Source organism: Sabethes cyaneus, chromosome 1, assembly GCF_943734655.1.
Source record: "Sabethes cyaneus chromosome 1, idSabCyanKW18_F2, whole genome shotgun sequence".
Lineage (NCBI taxonomy): Eukaryota > Metazoa > Arthropoda > Insecta > Diptera > Culicidae > Sabethes > Sabethes cyaneus.
The window spans coordinates 55,563,120-55,578,873 of NC_071353.1; the positions used below are offsets into that span (position 1 = coordinate 55,563,120).

A 15,754-nucleotide genomic window follows, 5' to 3' on the forward strand; every position below is an offset into this window, starting at 1 on the left:
TCATATTTCAATACTCTGAGAAACGTGTTTTGGGCTTTGGCGTAGACACATTAATAATCCGACAAATAGCCAAATAATTTCATAACAAAAAAACAATACGTTGTAAAATTAATCTAATTCTATACCAACAGTAGCCTGTTTTAAGTTTTCGTTCATTTGTGTCATTGTACCTATATTATTCAAGGTCAAGAATAACTAACGATTATTTTGTGAAGGAAATCCTGTACGATATATGAAAAATAAACTTGTCATCGCTGGTCGGTTATAAGGTTAATTTCTAATAAACCAAACCTCGAAATGAATCAATAGGAGTTTAATGTGATGAACCTAGATTTATAGTTTCTAATTTTCAACATATAATTGTGATTAGCTAAATTGAATTTTCTATGACGAATTAACGAAATGTCTTAACAGTTGTGCTTCTGTCGGAACCGGTGTACGCCAACAGTGGTGATGCGGCAGAAAAATTCCTATGCTTCGTGTTTCTTCGCTCTGGCTCCAAAAATAGAACTGCCTACGCGTACGATTGTACTACCCATCTCGATCTGTGAAATAATACAGAGAATGCAAACAGCCACAAAGTTGTGTTATTTTGAAAGACAACAGGCAGAGTTGCGTGACTGTTTCGTTCGACATTGAGACAGTCGCTATATCTTACCGCTTGGATATAATCATCCGACATTCCCATCGACACCTGCACCTCGGCGGGATCCTTTTCGAAGGTGCTGCATATTTCCGCGTGACATTTCATAAGTTCGATGAAGTCTGGATTCGGCCCCGCGGAATAATCGTGTCCAAAGCGTCCAATTGTCATTATGCCATGACAGTTCAAATTAGGACACTTTTCTGTGACGAAACGGTACAAATTCACTGCTTCCGCCGGTTCTGTACCGTTTTTCTCTGAGAATCCAAAAGTCAGTAACTGTGAGATATTGGGGCAATAGGAGTATTTTAGACTTTCTTACCATCTTCTCCGCTAGTATTGATTTGCACGAGCACGTTCAGCTTTTGTTTGTTCGGTCGTTCAGTCATAACTTTTTCCCAAGCTTTATTTAAACTCTCCGCCAACTTGGAATTGTGAACGGTTTCAATCATATGTAAATTTGGCAGGTTGACAATCTACAAAACCCGAAGCCGTAAATGCATGAAAATAGAGATACAGGTCTGATCTAAGAGACCTTATTGATTTTATTACTCTGCAGGTGACCGATGAAGTGCCATCGTATTTCTTTGCATTGCTCAAGGATTTTAGAATCGTTTGCTTTCTCGATCAATTCCTGTACATAGTTTTCACCAAAATCCCGCTGTCCTGCAGAGTATCCATCAAGAATTAGGTCCACCGGCTTTGTTTTACTGACCGCCACTAGCAGAGGTTTTGGCGCCTTAATGGTCTGCAATAGAAATGTTTAGTTTCCAGTTAATCGACTACGTGTGACTGTGATGATTATTATATTATGTATGTATGTCACATAAGATAATTATGCAAATTTCTTACGTAATCGGCCATATCGATTGTAATAGACTATCTCCGATTTCACCTAACTTTGGTATAATTGCTCATTGCAACCACAACCATTCAATTGTTTTAAGTTTTTTCAAAGATTAATCAATTGATCTAGCAGTGACACTTCTCCATTTTTTTCAGATTCCCAAAGAGCTGATTTTTTACGTTGAAATGTTTCCAAACCAAATTGGTGTAGTTATGCCTATATCCTTTTTTCATTTTTTGGTGTAGGACTACGTCTTTGTTTACTATACTGGGACTGGGTAGCACTTTGTGAAAACGAAATGTGTAACATTTGAATGAAAGATTTCAAATGCTAATGACTACTAAACTACTGAACGAAACAGAATAATTTATATTACGTTGGATAGATAAAATGACCAGCAATTTTAAGGAGGGCATATGAGGGGGGGGGCTTCTTTACAAATGAAATACAAATTTCCCTAAAACTCGAGAACTAATCAAGCAAATAGAACCAAATTTGGCATGCGGGGGTTTTAGAAGGCAGGATTTTTTTCTATGGTGTACTGAGATCCCTTGTCCATCTATGAGGAAGGGCTTACAATCACAATAGATTAACGATACTGGTCGCAGTGATGAGTCTATACAGGAAAAAAAGAGGGGGACTTCCATGCAAATGAAATACTAATTTCCTCATTACTTTAGAACCAATCAAGCAAATAGAACCAAATTTGGCATATGGGGGCTTTAGAAGGCAAGAATTTTTTCTATGGTGAATTGCGACTCCTCCCCTCTTTAGGAGGGGGCTCCCATACAAATGAAACACAAGTTTCCTCAAAACTTTAGAACTAATCAAGCAAATGGAACCAAATTTGGCATGTGGGGGTTTCAGAAGGCAATTTTTTTTCTATGGTGCACTGAGACTCATCCTCTCTTTCGGAGGGGGAGCTCCCATACAAATGAAATACAAATTTCCTCATAACTCGAGAACTAATCAAGCAAAAGGAACCAAATTTGGCATGTGAGGGTTTTTAGAGGTAAGAATTTTTTCTATGGTGTACTGAGACCCTTTCCGCTTCAAACGGGGGGGGGGGGGGGCTCCTATATAAATGAAATACAAAATTCCTCATTACTCAAAAACTAATAAAGCAAATGGAACCAAATTTGGCATGTGAGGGTTTTGATGCATGAATTTATTTTATGATAGTTTGAGACCCCTCACCCCTGTGATAGAAGGATAAGGACTCTTATACAAATAAAACGTATGAGAAATTTTTGCTTATGTACCATATTTTCTGCTATGTAACAAGCGGTAAGCTGTGAAAGTAAACTAGTAAAACCTTCTCGGAGCATAAGACAGTGAATCGACGCCGCTAACTTACGTGCCTGTTGCCATTCATATCAAAAGAGAAGGACATTCGAATGGCACGTCATACTTGCGATGAACGTGCTTTGGCTTTAATGTTATTTGTAACCAATGGCCCTTTTAAAGGCCAGGGAGTTAAAGTAACATTATTGAAACATGTCAAGCTACGCATAATCATATGTAATACAATAATCTGTGGGCTGGTCATTCATTACTATTTAAACCTTTATGATGCACACAAATGATTTTTAAAAGAAATCTCTATGTCTCAATGGTTGCAGGCGTTGTACTTACCCAAGTAACCAGTAGGCATTAAATGCAAGGCCATTAACTACACTGTATTCACATACAGAACTTTGATTAAATGCATATTATTCACTATATATTTATATAGAGCTCATATAATGTGAAAAAGGCGAAATAGCGAATAGCGAGTTGCCATTTAGCTTCTAAATGACACTGTTTTACTTCCATCAGTCTTATTTTATTAAGCCAATGTGATTTGATATGTCGCATTATGAGTTAACCTAAAAGACAAAAATGTCCTCGAAAACCGGGTACCGGATGTTCCAGGACCGATGCTAATGTGGCCATTTGCCTTCAAAATGTCTTTATTATACTTTTAATAGTCCTATGACATCAATCTGATGAAATTTAACGTGCCGCAACATAAATCATCCTAAAATTCAAAATTGTTCTCAAAAACCGGGTACCGGATGCTTCGGAACCGATGGTAAAGTGGGGTCCAAAATGTCCCCATTGTACTTCCGTTAACCTTATTTTATCAAGCCAATGTGATTTGATGTGTCGCAAAATGAATTACCTCAAAGTATAAAACCTTGGACCGAAGTCCAAGGCTGGTTTTAAGGTTCTTCCGTATAATCTATACTATCCCTCATTCAAAAGTTCCCTGAAAGAGAGAGTTTGTGCCACTTGCGGACCATATGCCGCATCCCAGGTAATGTTCAATGATCGCAGAAAATAGTAGAATCAATATATATAGAATGCCAGTGTCGCTGTTTTTCTACAGGACTTATTGTGGTAAACATGATGCTAACAATCTGTATCAAGTCTGTGAATCGGGAACTTCATTGTCAAAGTTGCTCATTGTTATTTATCTGTTCTTTATCTGTGCGCTGGTTGGTGCTGTCGTTAGTGCGCTCATCGCTGTGTTTTCATGCCAGTGAAATGTTTTTGAACCATCATTTTCTTTTCGTCCGGATGAATTGAATCCCACAAGTGCGCTCTTTTGCACCAATTTTTTCAAAAATTTGAAGCAAACGAAGTATCCAATCACATTACTTGGCAGCCATACTTGAAATTTTAAACTGGTTGTCAAAGTTTGACAATGAGATTCCCCTTTTGATGAATCTCAGGCACACACACATATGCATATATAATGTAAATACATTATCTGAACATGTGTGATGTTTACCATATAAATTATCCTAAAATTCAAAATTGTTCTCAAAAACCGGGTACCGGATGCTTCGGAACCGATGGTAAAGTGGCCATTCGGGTCCAAAATGTCCCCATTGTACTTCCGTTAACCTTATTTTATCAAGCCAATGTGATTTGATGTGTCGCAAAATGAATTACCTCAAAGTATAAAAATGTCCCCCGGGACCTGGTAGTGAGTGTACCGGAACCGACGCAGAAGTGGTCATTAGTCAACAAATATTCCCTAATATACCTTGAGTGCCAGGTTTTGGCCATACCTTTCAAACAAGGTTAAGAAAACGAAATTCGGATTGAAAATGGATGAATGAGAGCAATTTCAAAACTTTAGTCGGTTTCGACCCCAATGCATAATATGTAATTTTTTTTTGCTGTGGCTCTTCTAGATGTCGCTGAAAGCTGAAACTCAGAAAAGTCAGAAAATGTCTAGTCTCTAGCTCGTTCCGTTACTGAGTATCAAGCTTTGTAAGTATGCCGATGGGTCGAAAACGACCCCATTGCACTAGGAAGGTTAAGTAAGCCCTCCCAATGCAGAATGACCCCACACCCCAATAGGTGAGTAGAAGGGCCCGCTCATTATCCGCAATGTGTTGTCAGCCGGGCCAAGGTTAACCTTAGGAAGTTGACCACTTCACTCTCCCTAAGCACACTGCTTCAAACAAGTACTCTGATGAACTCTTCCATTCATTGATGTTATTGTTTTTGTGTAGTTTTAAGATTTGATCTTAAGTAATCTTCTTTAATTACTTCTGTCGTTGCACTTATTCATAGTCTTTGGGTTATAGGTCATAGTTGTATCACAGACTAACAGACGTAACACTTCGAACAAATTTGCTAACAAAACATCGTTTCAATGACACCTCTAAAACTTGGAAAAACACTAGCATGACCTGGTGCAGTCTTCGCGCTACGCAAAGCAGCTTGCTATAAATTTAGCAATGCTATAAATTTACTTGTATATTATCTGATAACAGCGCCAGCGCAAGTGAGCGCCGTTTTCGCGTAGCGACTGTTGTTTGAGTCTTGGCTTAAGTGAACATTTGGAATGATCGTTTTTTTGGCGATGGAATGACTAAAGTTTTTGGAGCGTTTAAAATTAAAATTAAAAAAGACGAAAACTTATTTTTTTTTTAATTTTAGATTTTAAGATGGAATGGGCCTTCAGGGTTACGTCTGTTAGTCTGTGGTAGTATTATGCTCTTCTTTATGATGTTGTTGTGTTATAATTGTGTAAGATTGTATAATGATGTATTAACTTTAAGATACTTTCTATTTTCATTTTTTTGGTATTTGTAGTGGCTTCATCACAGACTAACAGACGTAACACTTCGAACAATTTTTCTAACAAAACATCGTTTCATTGACACCCCTAAAACTTGGAAAAAACAGTAGCATCACCTGGTGCAGTTTTCGCGCTACGCAGAGTAGGTTGCTATAAATTTTGCAATGCTATAAATTTACTTGTACAATATCTCACATCAGCGCCAGCGCAGGCGAACGGCGTTCTAGCGCTGCGACTGTTGTTTGAGTCTTGGCTTAAGCGAAAATTTGAAATGATCGTTTTTATTGACGATGGAATGAGGCTGCAGTGTTACGTCTGTTAGTCTGCGGTTTCATTATGCTTTTCAATTTTAGGAAATCCGATATATGAATATAAGAAAAAAACTACGAGAAATCAGTTTACTAACACCGAAGGTTATGTGCTATCAACCTATTTGACCTGGCCGAAATCGCGTGCGCGCATTTATTAGATACCGATAGATATTTGTTACGAAAGCCGTCCTGAGACAAACGGGTTTATTTTGGCAATTACATCAAAAAACATAGCTGCACGAGATACCTTTTGGCATCCTTCGATCATAAAATATACTAAAAACCCTAAACACTTTATTAAGAGCTGTTTAAAAGCTATCAAGTTTCTGATATTCAATAATCATTTACGATTTCAATGCGAGATACCTCGTTTATAACGCTTCAATATAACTCACGGTTAATAAACACGTCAATGTTAGGTGAGCCCAAGCAAATTCAAAATGACTTTTAGAAACAACCGTTGCCGGAAAATGCAGCGAGCGAGGCACAAAAGCAAATGCGATGCGAAATTGCTATACGAAACGACACTCAGTATGTAAGCACCAGTTATATGAGACTGACCTTGATATTCGAAAATTTTCTTGTAAAGCCAGTAATTACGAAAATAAGATATATAATATATTGCCGTGCCGTGCTGATGGCGCTTCTTCATTATACATTACATGGTATTTATGTGAGGCATTTCATTACATATGTAATTAAAGAAATTATAATAAAAAACACAATTTTAATTGATTTGATTGACTGTCCAGTTTAAAACCACAGCACATGAACAAAAATGTATAAAAACATTGCAATTGAAGTGATTTTCTGTTGATTTCATCATGTTTTGTATTGTTTCATTTCAAGGGATCTGCATTTCGTATTGAACTGTTTGGCAAGTAGTGCGAATTCAATGATAAATCACTTCTCTTCAACGTGATCTTTTTTACCGTGTACTTAAGGGGCCATCCATAAAGTACGTCACGCTTATAAAGGGAGAGGGGGTTGACCTAATCGTGACGATTTGTGACGTAGGGGGAGGGGGATATGAAGTTATGTGACGTCACATGCAAAAAAATTTGAAATGGAAAATTTATTTAGGGAATTATAATTTAGCTGGCATTTTGAAATACAACTACTGAAGGCTTCTATAAAATTAACGTACTGATGGATTTAAAACAAATAGTTAAATTTTTTGAATGACGTTTTATTTTCAACATATATGTGTGAACAGGACTCATTTATTCTTCTAGTATGAACTCTTCATTAAGGCTTTACAGAATATGTTGTACACCACTAAGCATCGTCCTACCTAGAAGATTTTTACCACCGCCAATGGCAGTCGTTCTGAGAAGCTACGAGAGACCAAGAGCAATGTTTCCCCTCGATATTCGATATTGAATTTAATCGATGAACCTAAAATTATACCGAAGTCCAAGGCTGGTTTTAAGGTTCTTCCGTATAATCTATACTGTCCCTCAATCAAAAGTTCCCTGAAAGACAGAGTTTGTGCCACTTGCGGACCATATGCCGCATCCCAGGTAATGTTCAATGATCGCAGAAAATAGTAGAATCAATATATATAGAATGCCAGTGTCGCTGTTTTTCTACAGGGCTTATTGTGGTAAACATGATGCTAACAATCTGTATCAAGTCTGTGAATCGGGAACTTCATTGTCAAAGTAGCTCATTGTTATTTATCTGTTCTTTATCTGTGCGCTGGTTGGTGCTGTCGTTACCTACCCCGTAACAAAGTGACAGTTATTAACAGTTTCCCATAACACCCGGCAGTGTCAAAAATGTCGCGACGATCGTTTTTACGTGCCGTTCAAAATTGACGCACCTTCGATTTCCAAAGGAAATGTTAATTTTTGTTACGTTAAATGTGAATGCAAAAAGCTGTCTGGACAACGATTTGAAAAGTGCGTATTGGTTATTTCAGCATTGTTTCATGTTTTCGGTAAAACTGTTTGAATTCTTGGAGGGTTGTTTGATTGATTTGTTTATAAGATAAAAAGCGGTATTTATTACAAGATTGTCACTCTTGTGTACGAGTTGTCTGCTGTAAAGTATTTAAATATTGCGTGTTTCATTGAAAGTTATCCGCTGCGCAATTCAAAATGAAATGCTCTTTCATGATTGCTGGATCGATTTTGTCGTTAACAGAACAAGTTAAGCAAAATTCAAGAGTAAATCCAAGCAATAGAGATCGTTGCAGTTGTACAAAAAACACTCTGTTACATGACAGAACCAAATAGAGCATGTTATTATGACAGAAGAACCAGTTATGCTGCTATTGTCATTACCACGGAAACGTTTTGATACTTGACATAATGTTGTCAGTTCGTAAAATACTCTATTGAAATAATAAACCATTTCAGATCTTATATTCACAAGGGATTTTTTGCCAAAACAAATGATAATAAACTCTTTCTTCGATATTTACGCCGCTTTCAAACATCTGTCGTGAACCATGAACCAGCAGTTTTAGGTACGTTTGATTAGTATGGGAGCTGTCACATTGTTACCGGGTTGGTCGTTACGCACTGCGCTCATCGCTGTGTTTTCATGCCAGTGAAATGTTTTTGAAGATTCCCCTTTTGATGAATCTCAGGCACACACATATGCATATATAATGTAAATACATTATCTGAACATGTGTGATGTTTACCACGCGCACTGCAGCGACACTGGCATTCTATATATATTGATTATACTCAGAAAATACACAAAATGACAAAATCCATCAGAAAACTTGTCAACAGGAAGTCTTGATTCTTCCAAGGGGATTCCAGTAAGGCGTAACAGTGTGTAGTAATCACAAAATTAGCTTTGTAATCATTTACGAATTAATTAGGTAATCAATGGTAAATAGTATAGTAATCAATCATAATCTTAAGTAATCATTGGTAATCATGATTAACGGGAAATTAGCAGTCATCAACTTTTCGTCAGGAAGGCCAATTTCGGAAGCAGTTTTTGGGCCCAATAGCGGGGTTCTGTTTGTAGAAATGTAAATACTGCATTCTTCTTGTCAATCTGAACACAGCGAATATATTTGCATGAACAAAATTTTTCTTTGGTGAAATGAAACCTCTCCCCACTTTAGGAGGGGGGGGGCTCCCATACAAATGAAATACAAATTTCCTCATAACTCCAGAACTAATCAAGCAAATGGAACCCAATTTGGCATGTGGGGGGTTTTGGAGGCAGGAATTGTAACCTTCCTAGTGCATTAGAAAAAAGTTACATATTATGCATTGGGGTCGAAAACGACCCAAGTTTTGAAATTGCTTTAATTCACCTATCTTCAATCCGAATTTCGTTTTCTTTACCTCGTTTGAAAGCTATGGCCAAAAACTGGCACCCAAGGTATGTTAGGGAACATTTGTTGACTAATGGCCACTTCTGCGTCGGTTCCGGAACACCCATTACCAGGTCTCGGGGGACATTTATATATTTTGAGATAATTTATTTTGCGGTACATCAAATCACATTGGCTTGATAAAACAAGATTAATGGAAGCACAATTTGGACATTTTGGACCCAAATGGCCATTTCCCCATTGGTTCCGGAACATCCGGTAGCCGGGTTTTGAGGACAATTTTGAATTTTAGGTTGATTTAGCTATGATTACATTAGCTTGATAACAAATGACTATTGAAAGTATAATAAAGACATTTTGAAGGCAAATGGCCACATCAGCTTTGGTCCTGGAACATCCGGTACCCGGTTATTGGGGCCATTCCCAAGTAACCAAAAGTTCGAATATTACTTGACAAGCGAATCCAAAAGTTCACAATTAGTTCATTTTCAGTTCCGTAAACCCTCCTTGCTGATTAGTAGTGTATATCAAGTGTACGTAGAACTAAATGCTTTAAGAAGTGCTGTAAGTACTTCATAGATACTTCAAAGCTTTTAGGATGCTACATGAAGTTTTGAAGTAACCTTAGTTGCTAACAAGTTCTGCTTGTATGCTTCTGACCACGAAATGATTGTTATTATTTTTATGTTTACATTTTTAGTGATCAAACCAGCAAACATTTTCATTTCACTCCATCACTCAAATAAATTTAATCAGAGCACATGTCTTATCAGTAAATATAATAAATTAGAATGCAATGCTTTTCATTATTTTTCAACTATGCGCATATCAAAAACATAGATGTAGGCTCGGGTGTAGGTAAATATTTTACTATTACTTGATTGCCTGACTCCGAACTTTAATGTTCTATAATTAACTCACGCTGCACAAAGCTGCTGAAAGTTCTAAAACGTACTTATACTCAAGAATAACTTATTGGCAAAGTTCACACCACTTGTATACGGCAAATATGACGCAGTGGATCGGGATAGGATTACAACGCGGAACGCCCGGGTTCAAACCCAACAGCAGGCGAATGCAACGAATATAGAAGTTAGGTAGCAGTATAAAAATAGAACATAGCAGTGCTGCTAAATATTAGCTTTTTCCTTATTTTTGACAGTTTATTTCGAAGCTGCTTAGTGTTCTATGCAGCGAACTCAAAACAACTTGAAAGTTCGGTTAATTACTTAAAAGTGAAGCTGCTTAACAAGTTATAGATCAATATACATAAAGCTGCTTAGCCCTCGTTAGATACCGTTATTCGAACTTTTGGTTACTTGGGTTTTGTATTTTAGGATAACTCATCTTGCGACACATCACATCACATCGGCTTGATTAAATAAGACTAATGGAAATAAAATAACGTCATTTAGAAGCCAAATGGCCACTTTACCATCGGTTCCGGAATATCCGGTACCTGGTTTCGCGGGACATTTTTGGATTTTGAAATAATTCATCTTGCGGCACATCAAATCACAACGCCTTAATGAAATAAGACTGTTACAAGAGGTTTGAGGACAATTTGAGGATAAATGGCCATTTCATCATCGGCTCCGGAACATCAGATGCACGGATTATGAGAACATTTTTGGATAGGATAATTCATCATGTGGCACATCAAATCATATTGGCTTAATAAAATAACACTAATGGATGTACAATGGAAAAAAATTGGAACCAAAATTACCATTTCACCATCGGTTCCGGACTATCCGGTACCCGGTTTTTGGGGACATTTTTAGATTGCAGGGTAATTCATCTGCCCCGAGTCACTCCGTTTTACGCTTCATTATAAATACCGGGTACCGGATTATACGCGACTGACGCCCCGTTGTTTGTCCCCGAAACTGGCACCGGATGTTCCAGAACCAGTAGTAAAGTTGCCATTTAGCTTCTAAATAACACTGTTTTACTTCTATCAGTCTTATTTTATTAGGTCGATGTGATTTGACATGTTGCATTATAAGTTATCCTGAAATACAAAAATGTCCCCAAAAACCGGGTATCGGATGTTCCAGGACCGATGCTGATGTGGCCATTTGCCTTCAAAATGTCTTTATTATACTTTCAATAGTCTTATGTTATCCATGTGATGAAATTTGACGTGCCGCAATATAAATCATCCTAAAATTATAAATTATCTTCAAAACCCGGATACCGGATGTTATTTCATGAATTGATTACTTGAAATAAGAGAGAGTAGGTATATTTAAATTTTTTGTTGTGAGGGAGTTCATGAAGGTGTGACAGAATGTGGCAGAGGTGAGAGCCCCCCCTCATTTTGGTCAAAATTTACGTGACGTACTAAGTGGATGTCTAAATTTCCTAAATGACATAATATTAATAAATTAAAACATAATATGTATTAATATATATTATCTCCACCTTTGGTACACCTACCCTACACAAAATTCCTACAGAATGTTCGTTCTGTCAAATGCTAACAATCCAGCGTGAAAAAAAGCAACTTAGAAGCTTAAGTTTTTCAAATTTTTATCTTTCACTAGGCAATTCAATAGTTTATGAAAAAATATCGTTTTTGATAAAGAAAAGGTAAATGGGCCACTCTGTTGCGGAATGGTTCAAGGAGGGGCGAGAGCTTACCTATTGCAGTCATTTTTTGGGATTTACCGTGATGTGAAAGTAAAAAATATAGGGTCGAAGGTTAGGTACGATTCTGTCGCTACACAAATGCCTTTTTGTGATAGTAAATCGTTTATATTTAATGTTTCACAATACTCTATATTCTGAAACATTGTTGCATGCGGCGTGGATTACTGGATGACTATCCGTTTTGCAATAAGCAAATATAAATACACTATACAATAAAAAACAATAATCCACTGACCTGAATTCGTTTTGAATGAGCTTCTTCGATTTTAGCCAGCGTTTGCCGAATTGCCAGTTTTACGTCCACTTCTCCCATCACTCTACGGATCATTGACGACTCAGCAGTTACGAACGAACGTAGCAACTAAAAGATACTTTATAATACAGTATTATTTACTTAAATCGTAGTTAATCGTCATTATTACAGATTTGTTTACTTGCAAAATGATTCCGCCTCCTTATCAACCCGAACGGCAAACACTATAAACAGCTGATGCTAAAAGCAAACTGAACGAACTGAACGAAAGTGCAGTGCGCGAGATCACAAACATCACGACAGATTGCCGTGGCCGGTGTTGGAGGTCGAACGTCACCGGAACGTCAAAGAATGTTGCCTATATCAGGGGGTAATGCTTGGGGTATTAATGCACGAAGCTATAGTCGCATTGTTAGTTACTTGGCTACTAAATATTTTATATAGTAACTATAAGTCACATTAGAGCAATTTCATGCAAAATCTTCGAAAAAGGCTGGATTCTGCAATCAAGAAATAATGGGCATCCAGTCGCACGCCAGATGTAGCATGCGACGTGTTGCCAAAAAATTGTTCAATCTAAACGCGCCTTAAGTTTGGCGAGGTTTTGTTCGAAAGGCAATTAGGTACTTGCAGCGAAAAACCGCCATTTGCCTCTTCCTCCAAAATTTAAATTTATCGGCATCAAAATTGAAAAACCTAATTATGTGTCTTTTAAGATAGAAAAAGTATTTATTTGAAAAAGTGTAATGAATTAAATTAAAATCAGCAGTAAAAACCTACTTGAAAAATTGTCCCATCAAGCGGATGCGGTTAATTTTGATATGGTGCCTTTTTTGTTTGTACTTTTAATAAAGTAACATACCCATTTCAATATGTTTAAAGACACTAAAATATTATTCAGTTCACTTAAAAATGATGAATTTATTGTGACGCCAACGACTAAAATATACATAAAGGTATAGGTATTTGAGTCGCGGGGATACCCTACAGAGACTATAGATTACAGAGGCCCCGAGACACTCAAAAACCGCTAAATTTTGAACGAAAGTGGAGAGTTTATTTATGATGGTCTCTCCGTTTTGTTTAAAAATATAGCGGATTTTGAGTGTCTCGGCGCCTCTGTAATCTATAGTCTCTGTAGGATACCCTTATCTCGTATAACTTCTTTATGAGCACTGCAGTGCAATAAAATAGTAGGCTTGGACAGATTTGCATAAATTATGACATTACCATTTTGGACCCGTAAAAACGGCAGCAAAATTTTAAGTTTCCGTAGTCTAAAAATCTTATAAATATCACAATGTACCAAATGTCGAGAATAGGTAATAGCAAGATGCATTTTCAAAGCTAGATCCATCTAGTTTTAACTTTAATTTTTCCGTAGGGCCTGGACCAGCCGGCTATAAACTTCCACCTCTGGTTGGATACGAAAAACACGGCTGCAATAAGGAGCGTAAACCAATGTATACCATGAGAACTCGGCCGACAACCTTATACAACACACTTGGGCCCGGTCCTGCTAGATACACTGTAGGAAAACTAACGAAGGATGGAGCTCCACACAGTCCGAAGTATTCTTTGGGTAAAAGATTTAATATGTTTGGTAAGTAATTTTGCTGGCGTTATCTTATTCACAACATTAGGTATATTATTTCACGTTCAGCTGCGGATAAAACTCCTGGACCTGGGGCGCATAACAACGAGAAAGTTCCATCTATGAAGGGGAACAAGGCGCCAGCTTATACATTTGGGCAACGTTTTCAGCTCGCAAATAACGATAGAGTTCCTGGTCCGGATAGATACTCGTATAACTTGAACGTTTACAAAACTCGTAACCCTGCGTATAGTATGAGAGAACGGACTAAGCTACCTCATTCTCTGGATAGTCCAGGTCCGAACAAGTACAAAGCGATGGACCGCAATCTTACCCATAAACGGAATCCGATTTACTCCATGCGAGGAACATATCCAATACAAGACAAGAGAGTTTCACCAGCTCCAAACCGCTATGGGTTGATGAATGTCAAACCTGGCGTATCCGCTCCGCAGTATTCGTTTGGTACAAAACATTCCATGTGGAGACCGCCAATGGTCATACCCGGAGACAATTGCTAACAGGTATTTTTTCGGATACAAAATAAAAGGTAAGGTACACATGGTTTGTACTAATTAACAGTAGCGAACCTGTCGATTTCATACTTGCATTTGAAATAAAGCTTACCACTCTACGCTTTTGTAATTGCTTATGTATGTAGGGTACTTCCATGTGATTTTCCTGTTAGTTTCCAAATTATGTACAGCTGCTGATGGGGTCCAAACCAGACAGGTTACCCTCGTCGACAAATAATACAACACTTTACCACGTGACGGAAACTTGTAAAGATTTGTTTTTCGTGTAATGTCATGAAATCCCATAATTTCGTGCACAATAATGTATCTGGACTTCATCTGCAGAGAGATGTATATTTAGCAAAATTGCGAAACTCTACGTAGATCATTGAAGCATTGAAATACAATGAGAACAAGAGAGGTCCAGCACGATTCACTTTTAGTTCGAAGCTTCTAACAAATTCTCTTAATCCTGCTGTTTTTAAATGTTGTTTTTCGGATATAAGTCGTAATCTATATGGGTCATTCCACGGGAAATTTACAATCAAAATTTTTTTTTGTCCTCGAAATATTTTTTTTACGTTCTTTGTTAAAAAAAAATCGACACGTGTTTTTCTATTTCGATGTTACTGTTGAAATTCGCAAGATATGATTTTTTAAAATATTGTAATCCGAAAAAATTACTATTTTTCAAATGCTGATTGTAAACATAGTTTGTAATATCAAAAAATGACTTTCTACCAGATGTGTTCACTATTCCTCAAGCTTTCAAAATTGGTATACCATACTTCCTCTCGATTGTTTTTCAATAGTTAAATAGTGCATTTTTATAAACGATTGCAATTTGTTCAAAGTTGGAACTTTTTTTTTCGATTTTTTTATTTTAAAATATTTGTTGATCTTTCTCGAAGAAGCATGCAAAATTTGGAAATGGAGAAATAAAAACTCTAGAAGTTATGAATTTTTATATCGAAACGCGTGTGTTAATGTGAAGCGAGCGGTTATGCTCAATCGATGTTCTAACCCACGGGCAGCTTCACAACGAGGCCGCCTTTGATGCTATTAAGTGTAAGGTGTCGTTGAAGCGCGAGCGCTCGTCCGCTCGTTTGCATTAACGCGCGCGCTTCGATATAAAAATTCATAACTTCTAGAGTTTCTATTTCTCCATTTCTTTTGAACAAAGAACGTAAAAAAAATATTCCGAAGAGAAAAAAAAAATTGATTGTAAATTTCCCGTGGAATGACCCATATATATCTATATCTATAAAAAAGGATTTCTGTCTGTCTGTCTGTACCTATGTTCCTTTTAGAATCGAAAACTACTGAACCGATCGGCGTGAAAATTTGCATGTAGCGGTTTTTGGGGCCAGGGAAGGTTCTCTCGATGGCAAAAGACCCCTCCCCACACTAAGAGGGGGGGTTCCCATACAAATCTATGCCTATAAAAATGGATTTCTGTCCACCCTATGTTCCTTATAGAATCGAAAACTACTGAACCGAGCGGAGTGAAAATTTGCATGTGGGGGTTTTTGGTGCCAGGGAAGGTTC

General features: G+C 37.4%; 2 protein-coding genes across 4 annotated transcripts; one reads left to right on the forward strand and one right to left on the reverse strand.

Moving 5' to 3' along the window:
* Positions 1–206: 206 nt before the first annotated feature.
* LOC128745086 (pyridoxal phosphate homeostasis protein) lies at positions 207–12,335 on the reverse strand. Of its 3 annotated transcripts, none has more exons than XM_053842069.1 (6): positions 12,279–12,335; positions 12,080–12,215; positions 1,179–1,391; positions 966–1,119; positions 659–900; positions 207–545 (listed from the first exon to the last, which is right to left on the reverse strand). In XM_053842069.1, exons 2-6 carry the CDS (start codon positions 12,170–12,172, stop codon positions 471–473), a joined length of 777 nt encoding a protein of 258 aa, XP_053698044.1. In that variant the 5' UTR covers positions 12,173–12,215; positions 12,279–12,335; the 3' UTR covers positions 207–470. The 3 variants fall into 3 exon arrangements, with proteins under 3 accessions (XP_053698044.1, XP_053698043.1, XP_053698045.1); XM_053842068.1 differs by having other exon boundaries at positions 12,080–12,205; positions 12,267–12,328; XM_053842070.1 differs by having other exon boundaries at positions 12,267–12,285.
* A 1,062-nt stretch (positions 12,336–13,397) lies between these two features.
* LOC128732727 (outer dense fiber protein 3-like protein 2) lies at positions 13,398–14,212 on the forward strand. The gene is made up of 3 exons (XM_053826058.1): positions 13,398–13,419; positions 13,482–13,700; positions 13,761–14,212. Exons 1-3 carry the CDS (start codon positions 13,398–13,400, stop codon positions 14,210–14,212), a joined length of 693 nt encoding a protein of 230 aa, XP_053682033.1.
* The last annotated feature ends 1,542 nt before the right edge of the window (positions 14,213–15,754 follow it).

Excerpts from the sequence above, each read along its gene's own strand:
- LOC128745086 (XM_053842069.1), bottom strand. The coding sequence starts at position 12,172 with ATGATCCGTAGAGTGATGGGAGAAGTGGACGTAAAACTGGCAATTCGG. Across the intron at positions 1,392-12,079 it reads CTCATTCAAAACGAATTCAG|ACCATTAAGGCGCCAAAACC; the intron begins GTCAGTGGATTA and ends TTTCTATTGCAG. Across the intron at positions 901-965 it reads CAATACTAGCGGAGAAGATG|AGAAAAACGGTACAGAACCG; the intron begins GTAAGAAAGTCT and ends TTGGATTCTCAG.
- LOC128732727 (XM_053826058.1), top strand. The coding sequence starts at position 13,398 with ATGTACCAAATGTCGAGAATAG. Across the intron at positions 13,420-13,481 it reads GTACCAAATGTCGAGAATAG|GGCCTGGACCAGCCGGCTAT; the intron begins GTAATAGCAAGA and ends ATTTTTCCGTAG. Across the intron at positions 13,701-13,760 it reads TAAAAGATTTAATATGTTTG|CTGCGGATAAAACTCCTGGA; the intron begins GTAAGTAATTTT and ends TTTCACGTTCAG.